The sequence below is a fragment of the Charadrius vociferus genome, unplaced genomic scaffold (genome assembly GCF_000708025.1).
Source record: "Charadrius vociferus isolate BGI_N301 unplaced genomic scaffold, ASM70802v2 scaffold281, whole genome shotgun sequence".
NCBI classification, from domain to species: domain Eukaryota; kingdom Metazoa; phylum Chordata; class Aves; order Charadriiformes; family Charadriidae; genus Charadrius; species Charadrius vociferus.
In genome coordinates, this window is record NW_009646633.1 from 1013275 (window position 1) to 1035623 (window position 22349).

The window sequence follows — 22349 nt, forward strand, 5'->3', positions numbered from 1 at the left end:
GTAAGCAGTACTGCTTCCTCTTTCAGGCTGACTCCTTTTCCAGTTTTAAAAGCCTTCTATTAAGATTTGCTGTCTGGTGTTTATAAGGCTCCATTAAAGTTTCACTCCTCTTTGAGACTTACACGCAATGGCTTTGGGCAAGACCGCCTGTTTGGCAAACCACACGGGAACAAAGCTCTACTCAACTCTTCCTGGGAGTCAAAAGCAGCAACCAAAAGTCTACCTGGTTTAAACCAGCCAGTGGGTTATCAAAAGAAGAGGAAAATAAACTTGGTTTAAGTATGCCGCAAAGAGAAAATAAGCCTATTTTTCAGAAGATAAGTCTGATTTTTCCTGTTTGTAAATCAAGTAGGCAGGGGAAGTAGTGAATAGGAAGACAGTAACGAAGCAGTTGAGGTCAAAAAGCGTGACTTTAGGTGCTATCCTGGTCTCATGGCAGCGGCTGCCTTCAGCTGACCCAGGTAGGCGGTTTTTGGGTGTGTAAGCATACTGCTGGCCTCTTGTTTCCCTGCGTGCTACTGGCTTCAAGTATAACTTTTAAACACAGTAGCTTCTTCAAGCCCATGAGATGCCAAGAGGTGCCATTGCACTGCCTCAGTTGACTTGCGTGCTCCTGCCTTTTGCTTCCCTATAAGCTGTCATCCTACACATCGCAGCCTCACTCAAAAACTTAATCAAGACAATCATGGCATATGTACCAGCCTAACATGAATTTTAAGTACATAATAATTTGCTGTTCAGCAAAATGAATAGTAAGCTATTAAAAAGCCCCACTGATTGTAATGGCTTGGACTGGGCTTCAAAAAACAGGTATTCATCCTTTGCATTTACAGTTGTGCTAACACATAACACAGACACACCGCGCTATCGCAAGTCCAGGGAGCAAGTTTATGGCAACAGCCTTCCTTCAAGAAAAAGAACAGACAAAACAATACTGACTTTGTCAACAGGCAAAACAATACTGACTATTCGCATCAAAGCTCAATGAACAAGAGGGGTTAACTCGCCTATAATAAAAAGTTGAAAATAACAAAGCAAAAGTAACTTTGCTTGATGTGCAAGGCCGCAAAGCCAGAAAAAAGTTTAGTCTCGGGGGAGAGGAACAGTTAATCTCCTAGTTTGCCTTCAGTGCTCTCTTAAACCTATTTGCAACAAATAGGGAACAATCAAATGATTTTTTTAGGGCTTATAATTTCAATGAACTCCAAATCTAACATGGAACAGAGTAACCCAAACTCATGTACTGGTCTGGAAACAAGACCCCTTTCCAGCGAGCTTTGCTCATAAGAAAAGCCCTTCACAGGATGACCTTTCTAAAGAGAAATGGCATGGACAGAAAGGAAATATTCAAGACTGGATTTTTTTTCTTCCCCATTGCACACACATGACAAAAAATACCTGTAAAATTGGGTATTCCCAAAGTTCAGGCTTGAATTTAAGAGGTACAACAGAAACTTAATTAACATATGATGGAGCAGAGAATGACAGGCCACCTCAGCCTCGCTATTTCTTTACATCTCATGGATGCTCTTAAATTTTTAAGCATGAAATAATATCCTGATAGACTGTCATCTGATACACCTCCAACAAATGCCCAAGCAGTTTATATTTAATACAAAACTATTAAACTGGAAAAAATGTGCCTACAAATATGCTCAACATTTATTGCACTGTAATGCAGTGCAATAAATAACCCAATTACAGAGAATCAACAAGAAAAATGGCACATCAGTCATGAATAAAATGCAGATTTCCACTGCTGTTTGAATGAATAACCCATATGGGAAAGATTTGCTGGAAATAAGCTCCAAAGAGCCATACCTTTAACTGCCTAAATGCTTTTTCTTCCTCGAGTATGTACTATACTGCTCAAAAGCTTCAGAAACTCCATGAAATTCTTAGTTGATTCAGCACATAAATATTATTTCTACACATAGATAGTGCTTAATACCTACTTTCTAATAATGTGGCATCAGTCAAGTCAAATACATAGGCACTATAACCTAGAGAAGAAAATTTAAAATAAGCAAGAGAAGACTTGTTTCTCAATGCATGTGAATAACAACCAGCACTTCTCACTTCATCATATGCGAGTGGCTGCAGTTCAAAATACATTTGAGAAAGCCACAAAGTATAAAAGAAAATAATGCTTAATGTAGGGGCTGGGGGAGAATTAAGGTGCAAAATACTGATCTTACTAGGAAACATTGCATTGCACTATTTTAACTAATGACAATGTGTAAGAATGTGTGAAAAACATCCATTTACAAGTTTGGTGCCAAAGGCAAAGATAACCATGTGCTGCAGGAAGTATGTTTTGCAGAGTGCTCTGCAGTAATCTTAATTGCCCTTCGTTCCACATTGTCACATTTACCCCACTGCAGGAGTCACCAACAGGTTGACCAACAGCTTAATAAATTTGTCAGTGCAAACATAAGCTCTGCTTTGAACTCCACAAGGTATCTCATGATCGTCTTTGAAATAGCAAATTAAACACTATACATGGGAATCAAATGTTTACCTTGCAGGAGGGGCAAAGGTATGACTTCTTTTAGAGAGCAAAGTGTTCCCTAGAATCCTATAGAGCACGGATCTGAACACATGCCTCTGTCTACTTCAGCTCATTCTGTGCTCAGGGTATGCCAAATGCAGCATGTAGCTGGTTTCAAAATAGTCAAAAGTCACTTTTTAGCCTATAAAAACTCTGCCATACAGGCTGCTTTCCACTGACTTGGCCATTTCAACAGTTACCAGTACCATGACTGGAAGCTTTTCTTTCCCTTCCCTGCTGTTCAGATGCAGTCTATACAGACCATTGATAAAATACCTAAAGGGAAACACGTTGTACTTCATGTGTAAATCCTGTGACAAGATAAGCCAAATTTCAGCTTAGAAGGTGCTATCAAGGAAGGAATGAGCCCAGAAATTCTGGCTACCTTGGATCTAGTGCAGTAAGAGCCCCGTTGTCCTCTCAGCCACTTCTGATACACACCCAGAGGTAGCAGGAACCCCTCCTACCTTCTCGATCCTGGCCCACTCATTCTTCATACTTTTTCCTCCATGTTCCCCAGATACCAAAAACTGTTGGGAGAGTTCTGGTGTACTATAGCTACAAAGAAAATACTACTTTATGCTGGAGAACGTAAGCATTCATTTTCATAAATGCAGCAACTATTCTATCATTCATACTGCTTAGGGTGTACCCCGGCTCCAATCAGATGCCCTAAACAGAGCTCTGCTATGGCAATAAATGAGTAGAGCACCCAGTCAATAATGTAAGTAACGAATGGATCCCCCCCAGAATTTGTCAGCAGCAGACCTTGTACATTTGCACTGTATCACCAGCTAATATCAAAATGCACAGGCCACTCAGGGAAAGGCAGAACAGAACTCCCCAAAAAGAGCATATCATCACCTTCAAAAGCAGTTACTGAAATCTATTTTGGAGTCAGGGCGATGAAGAAGAAAAAAGAAAAGCCAATGAAGCAGCGAGAAGTTTAAGGAACATACAACTGATGAGAAAGGCTGTTCACGAGATTGTAAAGTTGCCAGCTTAATATATCAGCAGCAGCATAAAGGACTGAGTAAAAGAACTAGAGGTGCCACAGAAAAGTTTCTGTAACATACAAACTCTGCCAAACCAGCAAAAAAAATGCGCTGTTAGGAGTCACTTGAAAAGTGTGATTCAAGTGTGGTGACAGGAACACTCAAAGCTTTGCAGAGCGACACAACTTGTCTAGCCCACTCGTCAGCATCTCCACACTGCTCCAGTGAAAAGCACCAACGGCAGGAGAAGCACACCCAGCAACGCACGACAGCCGCAGAGTTTTAACAGAAATCACACACGCAGAATGAATAAAGGGAGAAAGCAAACTATCAGCTCTTCCTCTGCTCTATGTCTCTACCTTAGTAAGTTGTAAGACTTTTGGAATAAATCTTTGATAGTGTCATTTTCTGCTGAAGTCACAACCCTTACACCAAGCATCCAGATTTAAAGGTCTCTCTTCCAGATAAAGATGCATCTATTATGTGAAAGAAGAGGAATTGCTGTAATATCTTTGGCAGGTGGTGGTTAAAGCATCAGCCTAGAAACCATAATTGATTCTGAAGCAACATAATTCTGACAGAGACAGTTTAGAAAGCAGCCTCCTGGCTCAGAATGCCTCCTCAGATTTGTTATTGTTGCAATCAGTAATACTTAGACATGAATTACATTTAGTTATTTCTCTCAAGAGTGTATTTTTAAACTGATCCTGGTAGGTAAGTGAAAGTAATGAAGATAAATGCTCCCAAGAATAGCATAAAATCATTCATTAAGGACAAAACGTACCACAGCCCATGTTAAAGCACTGCCATTAATATGAACAGAAGCATTTAATAATATCTGGTATTAGATTTATATCCAGTAGACTGAAACTTCCCCTTTATTGGCCCAAAATACCAATGAAATATTGATACTGCCTAGCAGCTGTCTCATCTTATAGTGTAAGGATCAGAAAGTCATTAAAATTGAGAAACTGAATGCTTATCTTCATGTGAAACAGAAATATTCTTTAGTAAGACACTTCCTCCATACACTCGCGTTATTTCTTCAGATTTTTTGATCTTCTACAGAATGGAAGTCAAAGCAGATTATTTTCTAAATATTCTCTACTATATTGGTGAGGCGGAAACTATGTCTTTACACAGTCAAAGTTCAATAATAATCAAGGAAGTGTCCCATTTTTGTGATTATGGAGATAGAATTAAACACACTTTGAAGAAGTTCATCTATAAAGACAACAGTATCTAAAAATAGCTGTTGAACAAATAAGTTTTAAGTGGTTAATATTATAAGACAAATGAAATTACTATACTAATAAAACTAATAAACATATTGGGCTACTTAATATTACTTCCACCACCAGAGGGAGGTCACATCCCTTCACAAAGACAAGAAAAAAGGCAAAAAGAGTTAAAATGTTCAAGCCAGGTACATTTTAAATTATGAGAAAGCAACTGAAATGCATAGCTAAAGATTTATTGTGTCTAGTCAACAAAGAATGCTTGTTCCTAAACTTTGGCCACATACCCTCACAGCCACATGGAACTCATTACATTTGTTGTCATCGTTAAGTATATGAGCAGGTCTACAGGAAAGCTAAAAGCATCAGATGCCAACGCTATTACATTATAGCACTATTTCATATTCTGGCTTCTTAGGGGGAAAGTATGCTCTGCTTCTCCAGCCAGAACATTAAAAATGGTAAAGCAGGAAGTGGAAGGACTTCAAATTACTAACGTTTTGCTACACTTCACCCAAAAAAAACCCAAGTTCCTAATGTAATAATAGCATAGGATTGTCTTTATCATCTGACACAACACCTCTTGGATAACACGTGTGAAACAGGAGTTAGTGCTAAAGGATTTTACATCCAGCTGTAATGCTCCAGCAAATAACCACAGAACTCGGATGGAGCAGCTCTGCTCGCTCGCAGGGCTGGTACCAACCCCTTACGCAGACAGGGAAATGTGTGCTGCTACCATCGTTCTGTTACATTTACACTATCAATACTGTCCTGACATCAGCACCACAGCTAAGTTCAGAGCAGCAGATATTAATTACCAGGTATTCAACAAAAGGTCCTTTTACTTATTTTCCTCAAGGCATCTTAATTGTCACAGAGACTACTTTTTTTGAGCTTCAGATTCTATTGTGTGTCTGAATCCAAAGGACAATTCTCTCCCAACCTGCGCTCTACAAAAAAAAAAAAAAACCACAAAACCATAAAGATACGTTTTGTGGTTCATTTAGCAATTATTGAAAATCTTTACCGATATAATGCAAAATCCTCTTCTGTGAATATGTCTTGAATTTTGTCCCCAAAGTACCTGAAAAATTAAATAACAGTTTGAAAGAGGAGTTGCTGAATCAGACTGCCATCTGTGCTGTATCCACAATCAATAAATGAAAACCCAATACAAAGAAATCCTACAAATGCTTGAGCATGTTGTTCCCAAAGCTTTGCTCAAACATTAAATGTTTAAAAGATTAGAGGATCAAGATGCAGCAACTAATAATGGAATTCCCCAGGCATGAAAAGAGTCCCCTCCCACATCATGAAATAACCACATGGATTCTAGTTTTTAGGAGTTCAGACTACTTGATTTCTCCCACTGCTGACAAACTAGACTGTAACCATGAAAAAATACTATTATTTACTGGTGTAAGAAGAACTCTGAAAATAAAGGTAATGGTAGCTTTCAAAGAGCCCAGTTCAACAAAAGATCGGTTTTCATGCCACAAGTTTTTTTTAACTGGTCATGGAAACTGCGGTGAATCTCACCAACTCCTACAGTTTGTCATTGCTAACTCCCACGGGGCTTGAGAAACTTGAAAAGGCAACGAGCCCTCCAGTGTAAGATAACAAGAGAAGCAGCAAACCACAGTCCGATTTTACCTGTACAGATTCACAAAATGCTTCCCCAATGAAAGAGCTCCGGAGTGCAAGTCCAAAATTGATGCCTGGGAAAAGAAACAAAAAAGTAGGAAAAAGAGCATGAAAAGGTTTTATCATTATTTAACTATGACCTTTAATAACTGTCCCAAGTTGGCTCTCACTTTCCACAGCCTCCCAAGTGAAAATATTAGTTTCTAGCATTTGGGTTCACAGTACTAACACTTTACAACTACAGACCTCCCCCAGCTTGCTGTATAGATGCACAAGAGATTAAGGTACTACAAACTAAGCACAGGACTGCTATTCCCAAGATTCAAATTTGACAGAGAATGTGGGCTAGGGTTAAGACACTGTGTACCTCGATCCCTTCTTGAAGACATTTCCCTTCCACACACAGATGACTCATTTTCCAATATTTGTGAAGCGCTCAAATAGCAGCACTAATATTTATCTTGCCCAACATTTGTTATTAAATCTTCTCCTTCACCATGAGTTCCTGTATACTTCTCATATTTAATATGGCTATAAAAGTCTGCTTAAAAGAACAATTATAATTCTAAGGCTTACTAGAACCAAAATTTCTTTTCCCCCCGATTTCTAAACGGCTGCAAAAGAAAACCAGAGTGAAAAGTTTTTACATATGAAAATTCAATCCATTTCTTCATATGATTCAAGCCAAACACTTCTGCTGAGCTCCAGACCAAGCTAAAAAGATCAGCATTCAGATTTGCCAGGAGGGAGAGCTACCTCTCAGGACTCTAAATTATTTCACCAAATTGAATCAAGTACACTTTTCTGTGCCCCTCTCTGTCCACAAAATACATGTTTGTTTTGCATCAGTTAAACAGTATTTGAAAATACTGGGGTTTTTTCTTTGTTTTTTCCTTTTTTTATACTGGAAATATCAAGTAGTAAGATTTAATTAACCTGACGGGCACCAAAGTAATGACATCTTTGATATGCAATATCCAGGCAAAAGCCTTCATCTTGGAATTTGGCATTTCTTGATGCTCCACATAACATTCACACTATTCTAACAAAATCCAAACAACAATAATACCACTGGGTGAGCTGCCTGGAAAGAATGATAACTTCCACCTTACCAGCAACAAGAATTTCTGGGCATGGCTGGAACAGCACTGTTGGAAGCCACTGCGTGCCTTTACCCAAAGGCAGACTGGGGAAGCAGCAGCAGCAAGTCCTCAGCGCCCAGCCGTCTCAGAGCTGCGACACCAGGCTAGTGACACAGCTTCACGTTCACCCCTGGTCTCAAAGCACTTTTCTCTCTCCTCCTCTGGATCAAGTTGGAGGAAGACACCCATGACCATCTCTCAGCAAAAGAAAATTCCTGCAGGCTCAATTGCTCTGCGCTTCAGAACTGAATCAGGAAAACTCCATTAAAGTCTCCTTTTAAAAGGAGATAGTAACAACCTTCTTTTAAGAAACATACCCAAATCATTTTATTTACCCTTGAACAAAGCTTTAAAAATATATAAAGCTATTCAAGTGAACATAGCATGAGCTTTTCAGACCTCCTCTTCCCATAGAAGTTGTCCAAAAGCTTCAGAAGACTGTTCAGGAAATAAGTAATCTCACACTCATGCAAGAGCAGCTCTCGTAATAAGCTTTACTCAAGCTTCAGAAGCAAAATGTTTTCATTTATTGGTTCCTGGTTCTGTACAATAATCTAAGCTACAGCAAGAAGTAGTAAAACTGCTCCCGTGTAGCTTCAAAAATATGCTTGTGATCATGTTGAAGTAGAGCATAAGGAGAAGTAGCAGGACACATCTGAAAAGATGAATTTAATTTAAAAACAAATTGCCTGTCAGATACATTCAACATGCTTTCCAAACACACATTTCTTCTCACTCTTCAAGCACCAGATGATTACAATCGGGAAGATCCAAAGTGACCAAATGAATTGAGAAGACACCCCCAAGAGCTGTCGGTATTCAGAGCTGAAACAGTAACGACAATACAAAGCCTAGAAAAGCCAGATAAAGATGACTCAAAAGGGAATCTGAAACGAAAGAGTATTTTTTCTATTTACTTAGCAGCTACCTTGGAGAGAAGCTGAAACACATTTATTTTGGCCACTGCTATTTCAGAACATTAAACATTTTCAGCATCATTTCGTCCACTGAGAATACCACCTTGGTGGGAGCCCGTGTCAACACCGTTACTTCAAGTTCAGCTGTCTGATCAAGGGTCAGCCTGCCAGTCAGGGCAGCGTTCCCGGGGTGAAAGCTCTACCGAGTTTACCTAAAGATGGCAGAACACTGCAAACACACATACCCACACCCCTGTTTCCGAGAGATCGTTTAACAGAACTACCCCAATATCCTGGTTTACAGAACTTCTATAGAAAGGAAATTACACTTCGCTTCCTTTAAAAAAAGCACAAATATATGTTCTTTTGCTCCTTCAGCCTTGTTAGTCCAACATTCTCCACCCTCTCACTGCTAAAAGGATTCAAAAGGAATATGCAACTATTTCTCAGCGTATGGCAAAAAGGATCCGTTTCCCCATCCTGCAAAGCAGAGGCCCTGCCTCTGATCCTCACTGCAAGGGACTGCCAACCGCTGAGTACACCTACAGCAATTCCTCCACTCCTTAAAAAGTTTTAACTGATACTTTTAAAGGAAACAGCAGACATATTGCCTAAAAGGGAAAAATACAAAAAAAAAAACCAAAAAAAACTTACTTCTGCTAGACTATAGAGAAGCTGGTGGCACCCAAAACCGTCCCCACTCCTCCCGTGGGAGCGCTCGCACCCTCGAGCTGAGCCGAGGGAAGAGCAAGGGAGGTTCTACATGGCCACCGATTCCCGGGCAGCATCGACCGGGCTGTCACTGCCCACAGTCCTGCACAGCCTCTCAGAGCAATACCACCCTGGCATACCCTTCCCGACTCGAATCTTGAGCAGACAGACAAGGGTTACATTCTTAGGGTGATGCCACATAAGAGTTACACTGATTAATTACAGGACACAACTGTAACCAATCTAGTTCATGCATCATTCAAATCGCTGGAGGCACAGGTTATTACTGTGGAAATCAAATGCATTGTTTGGCTCCGAAATGCAGTACAAGTTTACACTAGATACAGATTAGACCCAACCAGTTCCTCTCCAGCTCCCTCCAGTTAAATCCAGCTAATCACACTGACACACAGCTGTAAGCAAAGCCAAAGGCACACTGACACATATGCCTTTTGCTCCTCACAACTACGTGTTTCCTAAGTGCTATCAGGAGGCTAATTAGGAAGGAAGAAAACAACACAGCCTGTAGTAAAGGTATGACACAGGACAAGTATTAGGCAGAGGCTTTATGATCTCCCTGGGAAACACCAAGCTGACAGCATTTTGAGGACTTCAGAGTTTGGTTGGGCGGGCTGAAAGCAGAATGAGACGGGATGTGGTCTGCAGAACCACGGTTGGATGCATGGGTCAGCGCAGCCACATCAGAAACCCCTGTTGGGCATCACAGCTTACCCAGGTTGTTGGCTTCTCCCCGTGATTAAGAAATGTAATTTTCTCCTGCAAAAGGGAGGTCCAGGTGGCTGCTCCTCCCCGTTCTGCTGCCACCCAGGAGACAGACTGCAGCTGACAGGCTGCACCAAGGGATTTCTTTTCTGGGGCTTCTAAATAAATGCCAATAGATCTCACAGTAAATGAAACGACTCATTTACTCTGAAGAGATGTTATGACGGCAGCACCTACAAAGATGTGAATGAGTGAGTCATGACTGAAGTGGTAACACAAGCAGGGGAAGTGTGAAAGAAAACATTAGGTAGGAAAGAAAGGGAAAGGTGATTACCTTTATAAAGAAGAAAAAAAACTTAAGCTGAGGCAAACATCAAGACAACTAATGTGATTCACATTCTCTGAATAAGGAACAGAGTATAAAACTGTTTCAGAGACACACCAGGGAAAGCAGCATACTGGTGGAGAAGATATTCCTCTCTGGGTTCTGTTCAAACTCAAACTAGAAGATTACAATGGCCTCTTCTAGCCTCACTCCGTGTGTGTGAGTAAATAAAAATAAATCCAGGAAAAATTACAAAGAAAGATAAGAAAGCAAGCTCAGCATGACAACCAGGGCATGGCTCCTGGGAGATTTCAATAATTCAGATGTTTGCCAGGACTTTCTCAACACAAAAGGATGGAAAGCGAAACAAGTTTTTGTGCTATGCTTCACTACTCCAGGAAGCAGAAAAGGGAGAAGAGAATCGAGAGAGTCACAAACTGCAAGTTTAGGTCTTTAATAAATTATATCCAGACACATAGACACAAATCCAGTTTGTGAATTCAAAATATAAGTACAATGACAAAAAAAAAACCCACACAGACATGTTGCTTAAAAGGGGGTTAAGAGGAAATCAGAGCAAATGAAAACACAGTCTGCACCCCAGCAGAAATCTGAAGAAGTTTTACTTGGAAGATTAGAGAGATCAAAGTGGCAGAAGAAAGAATTAAGAAGAATTAAACAGAAACAAGGAGTTATTTAAGGAATTTTGAAGGAAAAAATTAGTCTTAGAACAACAAACATAATTGAACAGAGTTATCCAAACATTCTAAAGTCTAAGAAGTTTAAAGCAACAAGCCAGACCTAATTCCACAGGCTTGCAGCTTGACAGGCATACAGGCAAAGCAACTAGACGAAGTAAGACTTGAAACATTCTGTATGCTATGTACGCAAGAGATTTGAAAAGATAAAAGACTCAAATGAAGAAAGACAGTTTCATCTATATATCATCAGTATATAATGATATCTGGGACCCAAGATATCACTATTGGGAAAAGATTCACTCCATGATGTGGGGAATACAAGCACGCACATCGAAAAAGAAAGAGGAAAACAGAGAAGAGGGGAGGAAAAAGAGACATAAAAGCAGCCAGGTAAAGAGACTGCATTTAAGGCTTCTCCTAAAGGTGATCTCCCAGAAACACTGGTCTGCTCTTGTTTTTAGTGTCTTTCAGTGTTTAGCTGCTATTTTGGGTAAGGCCTCAATGCAGTACTACACAACTTCTGTCCTGCACCTTTCCCTAAGGAGTAACAGCATGCAATAGGTTTCCCGTGTTTACAGATTGTAAGAAGTGTGAGAAGCCTTGGATCAGAGCCCAGACCTCTCAATGGACATCAGATTTCCCAACAGACTTACTTTATTGCAGCCATAGAATCATGTCCCCCCACCTTCCCCCATTTCCCTTCCCTTAAAAAAAAAAATAATAATCACAATGATGCTTCCAAAATGATGTAGAAGATGGATTTATATTTGTCTGATACTCTGGCTTGTTGTCTGAGCAAGCCAGCTCAGGACCCCATCCCAGCTCTGCACATTGAGCAGCAAGTTTACCTCCCCTCACGTCTCTTCCGCGCCTTCTCTGCCTCAGTTTCCCCACTTCCCTGACCTCCAACTGGACATCAGCTTTCTGTAGTCCAAACCCATGAAGCTGTCTGTGTCATACACTGCCCTTATAATCCCTCTTTGTGGAAGTCTAAGAAAAAAATCACATATAGGTCCCAAAAGAACAGGATAGGGAACCCACTTGACAGCTCTAATGACAGGAGTTATGCCGGAGATCCCACAGGCGGAACGGCAAACCCTGCAACCACAGAACTGGAAAAAAACAACAACCAAGGAACATGACAGAACCAAACAGAGAATGTAAAGTCTTTTAAATATATTGTTTCAGATGGGCAGCACTGCTTAAGTTTCTCAGGTTATACTTTTTGCAGGTCTTCCTCAGCAAGCACAAGGACAATAAAGTTTTGGGTTTTTTTTGGTTTTTGGGTTTGGTTTTTTTTTTTTTTTAGTTGAAACCTTTCTCTTTTTCTGTTGATATATGCCCTAATTCCGCAGAGGCCTAAAGAAACAATTGTGTTTACAAATACTCAAGAAACAGTTTCTGTTCATATACAAAAACATTGTCAGAACAAAGATGGGGGAAAGAAATTAAAATAAACATGCTTGTTAAAGAGAAGTGGGTTTGTTTCCATTTTTAAAGAATATTATTCAAAGGTCCACTTAAGGCATTACATGGCATTTTTTTTGCCACTACACAAAAAAGTCTTTACATGATGCTGTGAACCACTGTAATTTAGTTTCACAAGTCAAACTTGTGCAGTTCTGCTATAGTAACTGTTTCCAGGTGGAGAAGACAAATCAGTTCAAGAGAGGCGCTAGAAATAACTAAACTGCATAATAGGAAATGTCAACTGTATTGCAGAAGTCACGAATTACACTGCTAGCAGAAGTATTAATGGGAGATAAAATAACTTTCCAAACAAATTTTTTTTCCAAGTCTGACTGGAAAGAAAAGTTCTCCATCTTCTCTCCTCAAGCCCCAAAAATGCATTTATAACCTTGCCTTGGTAGTAAAAGAATATAAAAGTAACAGGACACTGCTCACCCCTCCATCAGATCCTCCCAAGGACAGTCCCCTCTCTGCTATTCTGCAGGCAAAACAATAACCTCAGATGAGAACTGAAGTCTGATTACTTTGTCCTTTAATGTCATTATTTACAACACGTAATTCTTCAGTAAGTGGTATTCGATGCATCAGATAACCTGATTGTTTCAAATAAACGGCAGCTTCTATTAACTCAATCTTGCAGCCTGTCATGAAAATAAAGTATCTATGTTGCAGAACATCTCTGAGCTCGTAGCGCCCTTCCATAAACCCCCCAAAAAACATTTTCTTTCAAATACATTCCAGCCAAGTAAGATTGAACATTAAAAAACCCAAGAGATCTTGATTCTCAGGAGCAGTACAAGTAAACCTGTACAATGCAGAAATGGTTTATCAAAATCAGGAGTCCAACTGAACTGGCAATCACAGAGAGGCCGCCCTGACTAGTGAACAAAACATTTATATGAGCTGCTTATCGCTTCCACCATCACAGTGATATTCCCCACTTACATAATTATCAAGTACAAATCCCACTCAAAGGGGCTGATAACACTTCTAACTGCAGAGCTTGACAGTGTCCCCTACTGTTTGATTAAAACTCACCGTTTCGTGTTCTTAGAGGACGACAGGGTCAGCACTAGCTCATAACTACCCAGATACGCAGCTGAAAGGAGGCTGATGTTGTTTGGCTCATGGCCAAATGGAACAGAAGGCCACGTGAAAATTCTTTAAAACTTATTTCATTAATTTTCCTTTTTTCTCTACAACACTCATGCCCCACAGAGCTAGGCAGACTCGGCATGAAAGACAACTGCCTCCACTACAGCAAAAATGGCTTTTTAAAAAAAAAAAAAGTTTAGTGTTTTAACCTGTTTAACCCATCCTCCTTCAGTTAGTGAACTCTGTGCTACACCTTAAACACTGGCACACTGTCAATGAAGTAAGTGCTCATAGAACTTAAGAGCTAAAAGAAAAATTACCTGCGAATTCTTTCAGCTTCTTCCCTTGTGATGACTGCATCCGTTACGCCTCTTCCACACTTTCTAGGAGTGCACCCTGGAACACAAAGAGGAAGAGAAAGAAGAGATCATCTTTCAAACGAGGTTCAACACAAGTCTCTTAATATTGTCCTACTCCCCTTTCAGATTCACAATGTTCTGAAGGGATATTGGCAATCTCAGAATATTTTAGATCGCTTAAACTACAGGAAAGTTACATCTCATTTTGGTGTGTTTTGCGCCGCCATCATCCAAGAGAAGACAAGCCAGCCAGTGCCACTGTTGCTTCCCCACAGAATAAAGTCCCCGGGACTCATCTAAGCTACATCACTTTCCCTGCCATGGCTGGTTGGTGTAATCCAAGGGAATTACACCAACTAAGCTGACAAGTTATTTCCTGCTATGTCCATCATGCAATTCAACAGAATGGAGATGATCTACAAGGAATGAATCTCAACACCCAAAGCAGCACAGCCACCAGAGATGTGGCTGTCACGCACGACCCAAAGCCTCCAGTGCTTAGGATCAGCAAAATGCACAGCAATACTGTGCCTTTAAAAACAAACTGCTTTTCCCGTTGATCTGAAAGTAATTCTTAGAAACCTTAAGTTTGTTACAAACTTTGGGATTATAATTGAGTTACTGATGTTCCTTTGCACATCTACGACTTCAAGCTGGAGAAGATGGCCTTTGTTTAGTAAGGTGGTATCAGAGGCATCTGGTATCTCAATGGACATGCAGCAAGACACATAGATGCTGTGATTTTTTTCCTTTCTTCCCAAGTGCAGTAGTGAAAACAAAAGTTCCTGTTTACACAACTGGACTCTGAAAGGAGGATGATCTTAAAATTATTTCATCTTATATGCTCTATTCTAACTTTTGCACAGGCAGGGCAAGGACTGGAAAGCTCAGCAGTGCCACATGGATCCTTCCATCTCAGGCTGACAGTTCCAAAATCAGCCAAAATCAAGATCTCTAGCAGTTCCAAAATCAAGATCTCTAGCAACTAAACCCACTTAATATCACATGTCCATATGCAAAATGTTTTCTATTACAATCCAGTTAAGTCTTCAACTCGCACAAAGGTCCAGTACAATACACAACATAGAAAGGGTTCTGTCCCAAAAGCAAACAGTCTCCAGAAGACAAAGAAACTCAATTGTCCTGGAGAAAAGTGAGATGGAGAAGACAAGACATACTTAGGTGCAAACTGCAGTGGACTAACACCAGAGCACCACCATGCTAATAACAGAAAAGAGAGAATGCCCTTCAGACAGGAGTGAGATCACAAAAGAAAAACTGAAAAGAAATTGGCTAGAACACAAACAGTTCAAACCATGAACAAGATGCTACTAATAACAAGGGTTCCAGAACAGGTATAGGATCCTTACATAGCATCTATACATGTATTCATGTATCAATACATGTTCATGTATCAACAGAAAGAACTTAATTTAACTTGTATTTTGGTGTTCAACCCTAAATCATGTAGTTATTAACCAAGATTCCTGTAGTCAAGCACTAAGAACCATTGTATTTGTCCACTGGAAGACACTGGGAAAAGCAATGGTAATGTAAAAAAGCAGTGATTTTGAATGTTCCAACTATACTGCCAGGAGAATAAAAGCACCATATTTCAGATTCTCACACACCCACCCACCCACCCCCACCCCCCAAACACACGAGTCCAAAGGAAGCAAATAACATTCTGTATGGGGTGTCTATACAAATATACCTTGAAGGGCAGCTATTTATAGGAGACTTTGCACAAAAGTGTATGTCCAAGCTGTGTGCTTCAAGACATGATAAAAAAAGTCTCTTAAAATTCATTGCTAAGAAATCTAACATTAGATTTTAAAAGCTCATGGAAAAAAGCAAGCAGTAAGAGTTCCAGGTGAAGAATATATGAAAGTTCTTATAAAAATCAGAAGTCTGGTCCACAGCCTTCCAGTAAGGAGATCAATTCTGAGCCACCAGAGATCTTGTGATGTCACACTTAGCACTTCACTGGGGAAGATCCATATATAGATGTAAAGCCACAGAAAAGTTGGGATGAGTGTATTTTCTGACATCTCCCAATATACTCACTGTTGCTGAACTGAGCTCCTCTTCAAGGATAGTTTGCTCATCAGAACACAAAACTGGGGGAAAAAAAACTCCTGGAAAGAAATCAATCAATTCACCCATGCAAGTCAAAAACCATCAGTCTGGGCTGATCAAAAGCAACTAACAATGACAATGACCACAGACTGACAGAAAGAGAAATTTTGCTACAGCACTAGTGCTTTGTAGGAATTTCCACTCCATCTTACTGGATAATACAGCCTTCCGATTACACCAGCGAAGAGAGAGAAGCAATGAGAAAGAGATGAGTGGGGGAATAGGCTGAGTACTGACAACAACATACCAAATTATACACACTGTTTACTTGCTTGGGAAAAGAGAAATCCCTTGTTTGACATATGTTTAAATTGAAGTCAAAGGCACCCACACCAAGCAGAATGTTTAAACACAGATCGAGGTCAGGAAACCAACTGGATTACAACCCAGATAATTCATTGCGTTCTCTGACTACCCAGCAACAATTCACTGAAGTTGGCTCAAGATTCAGATTCCAGGGAGCGTGCGCTGTTATTTGAAGATGACCTAGGAAACTAGCAGTCTAAAGTAACACTGGAGATTACATTCTTCAGCATTCATTTACCAGTGCCAGCAGAGAACCCAGCAGTGTGACAAGAATGACCCAGAACCACTGCTCCCGCAGCTCGCTTTTCTCCTCTTGACTCTGGGAGCTAAAGAAATTAAAATATACCATTCATCAGAAACCATAGTGCTTTGATAGAAAAAAAAAAAAAGCACCATAAAAACTACAAATTCTGGCAGCAACCCACAGGTGCTTTGCACATTAACCACCACTTTGCAATACAGTACTACCCCTAAGGTACAGAATTCAAACCAACCAGGGCTTTACAGGCAGAAAGTTGTCCTAATTTACAAATTTAGAAGAGTGAAGAGAGAGGGAGCTTCTGTGCCGTGTTTCAGGCACACTGTAAATATCCCCTCCGCAACCAGAAAAAGCTAGGCACGGGTTTTTTGTGCAAATACTTGCATTTTTCAATCTCAATTCCAGGAACCAACAATTTGCAAGTTAAGCACTGCAGATCTAGCAATAAAAATGCAAGCATTGGAAATGCTGTGTTCCTTTGGAGCCTATGACCCAGCAGTTCTGAAAAGCAACAAGTAGTAGCCAGCAAACACTGCAAACGTACCCATTTTATGTTGCTGTGCCTTAAAGGCTCCATCATGCATTCAGCAGCAGCAGATTAAAACCAGTTATTCACTTTTGAATGCCAGGCTGAAGAGCATCTCAGAAGCCAACTGACAGGGATGAGACATCTCTGCCTCCAGGCTAGCAAATACTCACCCAAAGAGTGAGACAGATGGCTGAGGCAATAACAGCTTCCAGCAACCAACTTTAAACTCAGACGCATATAAAAAAGAAACCAACAGCCAAAGAGGAACCAATTTGGGTTCCCAGAACTGAAAAAAGCATACCAAACCTTTTGTTAGTAACCATAAGACTCACTCAAAGATTTGCTGCTGAACCGTAATCATTCACAGATTACATAACATATACTCCACACTGTACCCAATGTTCCCTTGGGTGTAAAGATGTCAACAATGTTATAAAGCACAAGTTTGGATACTGGCAGTACCCTTTTTTTTTTATAGTCCTGTTAAAAAAAAATAGGATTAAAAAGACTGAGGCAACAGGCTGATAGAAAAAAAATGAGGTTTTAAGAAGTTTAGAGAAAGCTGAACACAGAAAAACAAGGAAGCTCTCTTGGCTAATAGAGACAAGAGGGTAAATGAGTTTCCTTCTGCCATTGAAAAGGTCTCTTTAATGCTTGAAAGGCAAAAATTGTTTTAGAGATGAGGGAAACCAGATGTTCAAGGAGAGAAGAGGTGGGAAAGTATAAATTCAAAGGAGAATTTCAATACAATAGGACAAACCTGTCTAAATAGTTTTTGCGTACAAGATTCTGGATAAAGGACACTAGCAAAGACTTCTGATTTCAGAAGAGATTTGTGCTATTTCCAGGCGCGCACAACAGGACAGATCTTAACCTTTTGGAAAGGTTGGTACTGCGGGGTCCAGATTTGGCAAAACTTCAGTGTTGCCTCTGACAATTGTTATGTGTCGAGGGTCTCTCACAAAGAACTGGCAAAGACAGCACTGGAAGCAGGAGGGGTTCTGAAGGCAACAGCAGAAGCTTTTCCAAACTGAAAAGAAAAACGAGAAAAAGATAGTCCACTGTAAAGCCAGGCAGGTACCATCAGTAAGGCGCAAACACTGGATGAATGCTAAGGAAAAATCAGAATAGTCTGTTTGAAAACAATTTTAGCCTTAAGAAATGTGTCATCTTTGCCAAAGAGACCACTGTACACAGGGGCACTGAAGTGTTAAAAGTGTACTTGGAAAATCTGCACTCAAAAGAAATTCAGTTCAGTATTACAAAGTGCCCAGTAGCTTCCACAAATTTGTGCCTAGTAGACAAAAAAACATTCATTTATCTAAAAATGCACTTGGCTTTGGATCCAAGAGCTGTATTTTTTCAATCAAGGTAAAGGAGGAGCATACCAAAACATGCAGAAACACTATGGCCCCTGCTCCTGTTCAGTACACAGACGGTACCACAGGGGTCCAAGTACCTAAAAAATGCAGCTTTGTCTTCTACTTAAAGCGGCACTTGGCCAAGAACCATACGCTGCCCAGACCAGGACAATTCATGTGAGAACAGCACCCCATCATGATGCTCCCCTAACACAATCCATCTCAAAGCAGGACAAGAAGAGGCAAAGATTTAGTGGATGCCACCCCCACAATCCCACCAGCAGTCTAGGTGCTCGACCTTTTGCTCCACTCCTCACAGACCTTTCTGCTTTCCACATCCACTGAGCTAATCTCTGGAAAAGCATCCTAAAGCTGTCTCCTAGGCAGTGACCACGGATGCTTTGTACACTGATACAATATGTCAACACACGTAAGAGACTATGCAGGAGTTTCGTCAGACACACTAGTAGCCACAGTAGTTATAATTAGTTAACCATGACTCAAGACAGCAGAAATAGTCAAGATCTGGCCACAGGGTTCAGAATGCAGATGAGACTGTGCTCACAGAACACCCTATCTTCTGCAAATATAATAAGGTAAGTGCTTGGCTTCTGAAAAATAACACATTTTATTTCTCTATGAAGCACGTTTACTGGCAAGCAGCGCTATGGAAATAAGACCACTGCTCCGCGACATCCTATCATTTGAAGCTCAGTTGCACTAGCTCAGCTTGAAGCAGGGAGAGGTGCATAAACAAAAAGCTCATCTTAGCTGTGGAAACTTTACAGCTGAGCATCAGACACCAAGTGATGATAGGAATGTGCCTCCTTCTGACACAGCGCCAGCAGCTGTGGGTGTCAAGCCAGAGTAAAAACAGAGAATGAAGAGCTATTGAGTGATAGAAAGCCATTTCAGACAAAGTGAGTAAAGCTCCGGAGCCGAATCCAGTTTGGCAGAGAACCATAGTCCGCATTTACTGCCTCGCTAAGCTATCAGTAACACACACGTGGAGCGAGGAGCTCAGCTTGGACGGGACAGCAAGGCTCAGCAGCTCACCACCACCCTCTTGTGGGCACCGAGCAGGAGACAAGAGTTAAAAAACAAGAGCGAAGTTCATTATCACAGCACGGTTTCAATTAACCACTTCACAAAACAGATGTTCACACATTTCTAATACCACTGATCTCTTTCTGAAAGCGTAGCACGGGGAAACACATGTAAAAACATCTGCTAAAACCCAAAATCAATCACATAAGTTAAGAAAACAGCAGCAAGCAAACATCTAAACAGAACAGAGGAATACACACCCACAGATGAGGACTCCCCTCTGTTCCTCCTGGGTTGATGCCAGCCAGGTCAATCATTCTCATACAATGACAAGAGAGGTCACACTTCACCCTGCAGTTGGCATTTGCAGAGTTTGCTCCCCAGGACATCACAAGAACAGAGAACACATTCACTCCTCTTCCCAGGCAGAGATATCCTTGAAGTTCCTGCCTTCCTTATGATGGAAGGAATAACTGATGGGCTTGCCAAGACCACAAGTCCACAGCTCAGAAAATTCCTCTCGCGAATCAGGGAAGGGAAAAATAAGGTTTTGTTGGTTTCAGGGGTTTCTTTAGATAAAGAAAAACCCTAGCAGCAGAATGCAGTTTTAGCCTTAGTACAGTCATAACTACCGTCTGTGGCAACACTGGCTGCCCGGTTTTCTCTGGCTTTGGCACTACTCAAATAAAGCCAGAAGCAGCTTCTCCTTGTAGTAACTATGAAAAGTTAAAACAGAACATGTGTTTTCATGTGCTCAGTCAAAAAGTCTCCCTACTGAGGAAGTTTTCTTGCTGGTAGCTTCCAGACAGCAGTTTTCTTGGCCTCAATAACATTTGGGATGCATCCTCCAAAAAAGATGCTCCAGTAGCAGCACTGAGGAAAAACTATCTGACCACAGACAACACAAACTTCTGGTTTATGTTAGAAGCCTTTCGACCAACAGCACCAGGACCAGCCACCTGAAGAAGACAGGGGAAATTACCTCCACATCTTTGGGGCACCACATCCAGGCTGCAGTATGATGAGCACTTTCTACCAGGATTGGCACTGGAAGAAAGTTAGAAATCGTAAAGTTCTAGAACAGCCGAAGTTGTAAGGGACCTCAGAAGATCACCTGGTTTAGCCTCTCATGGTAAAGGGTGCCTGGATGAGGTTATCTAGCACCATGTTCAATCACATCTTGAAAACCTCCAGTCATAGGGACTCTACTACATCCCCAGGTAGGTTGTTCCAGTGATCGACTGTTCTTTCTTATATCAAGATGAAACTTTGCCCAGTGCAACTTGTACCCATTGCCCCTTGTCTTCTCCATGTGGCTCCTTGTGAAGGGAAAGCCTCCATCCTCTTTGCAGCTGCCCTTTAAGTACCGGAATACTGTGGTGTGGTCCCCCCGAGCGTTCTTTTCTCTAGGAGAAAGAGACTCAACTCCTCCAGCCTTTCTTCTCAGGGCAGGTTCTCCAGCCCTTTGACCATCTTTGCTCTCCCTCAGCTCCAAGCAGCTTCTTACAGCCTCCATACTGCCTCCAGCTTTGTGTCAGCAAGTGTTTTGTCAGCCACATAATAAATGAGGTAGGACAACCAATTAGCTAAAAACTAACTCAAATATTTTTTTTTAGATGGCATAGCTTATCAGCCAACACACAGCTAGACATACAGGCAGGCTGACACAGAGCAGGCACAGCGCTGCTTTCTGGCAGCAGTACCAACTTTAAATACTCATCAAGATACACTTTGCAAATCTGAAAGAGAACATCACCATAGTTCCTCCACACAAACCGCAAGTTAAACTCTCACTGCTCTTCATGAGAAAAAATGAAAGTCTTCCATTTCTCTAGAACATCCATCATCAACACTCCAAAGAAATACGTGCCTGGGGAAGCAATCACCAATTTGACAGAAAACAGGCTCAGCTGAAAGACATAAAGACAGAGAAGCGCGTTGTAGGCTGCATCAAAAGCTGCCAGCACATGCACACATCTCAAAACAAGCGCATCAGAAGCTGACATTTATGCAATTACATGCTAGTAGCATAGACAATATCCTAAATTAGTTCCATTCCACGCCCTGTATGGTATTTACCAGTAACAAACTCACCCACAAGCGTATGACAGGAAACAACAAAGTATGAAAAGACATTAGAAACAGATTTAGCAAAAGGTTTATTTCATATAGCCTGAGCAAAGCAGTTTCAGAAGGGAATTATCTAGGAATGACAGAAAAACATCTCAGCTGCAACAACTCCAGGGCTGGCCCAAGAGGCATGAACATTTAGGGCCTTAACCCATACACCCAGGTGTTTGCTAAAAACGCAGGAGTTTTGCAGTACAAATGTGGTTTAGCAGATTCAGCAGTCCCCTGAAGGCTGCTTCATCCCCCTTCAGACAACCCTGTCCAAATACCTTCAAATCTTCTGTGGCTGTCGTAGTCCTCGGAGCAGGGGACCTCAACGAACTTGTCCTGCAGGCTCTCCCTGCGATGAGCCAGCACCTCCGTGACCCCCTCCTCGGCGCTCAGGGAGCCCCAGAGCAGGAGACCACCGACGGCAGCAGAGGAGAGGAGGAACGCTGCCTTCAGCCACCTCCAGCGTGACTCTTGCTGGCTTCTGCCCTTCTTGGCACTAGGGAGGGAGCACAGCCACAGCCACAGCCCCTCGTCAGCCACCGACCTACACCGCTCCCGCGCCGCTCCGGCCTGCGCCCCGCCCGACTCCGGGGAGACCAGTCACGGCCCAGGGCCGGCGCCCCGACCGACCCCTCGTTTTGAGTCTACACGTACATATTTATAAACACACGCCATTTTTACCCCCCTTCCACACCCGGGGGTTACAGGCCGCC

General features: G+C 41.4%; 1 protein-coding gene across 1 annotated transcript in view; it reads right to left on the reverse strand.

Annotated features, from left to right (window-relative positions):
• The window catches only part of OGFOD3 (2-oxoglutarate and iron-dependent oxygenase domain containing 3), a 45315-nt gene extending 23004 nt beyond the window's left edge, over positions 1–22311 (reverse strand). Inside the window, exons 1-6 of the mRNA XM_009888886.1 lie at positions 22307–22311; positions 21915–22132; positions 13836–13911; positions 12856–12898; positions 6441–6505; positions 5815–5871 (exon numbers count right to left, since the gene is read on the reverse strand). Coding sequence (XP_009887188.1) covers positions 5815–5871; positions 6441–6505; positions 12856–12898; positions 13836–13911; positions 21915–22132; positions 22307–22311 — 464 coding nt within the window. The remainder of the gene's footprint in view (positions 1–5814; positions 5872–6440; positions 6506–12855; positions 12899–13835; positions 13912–21914; positions 22133–22306) is intronic.
• Between the last annotated feature and the right edge of the window lie 38 nt (positions 22312–22349).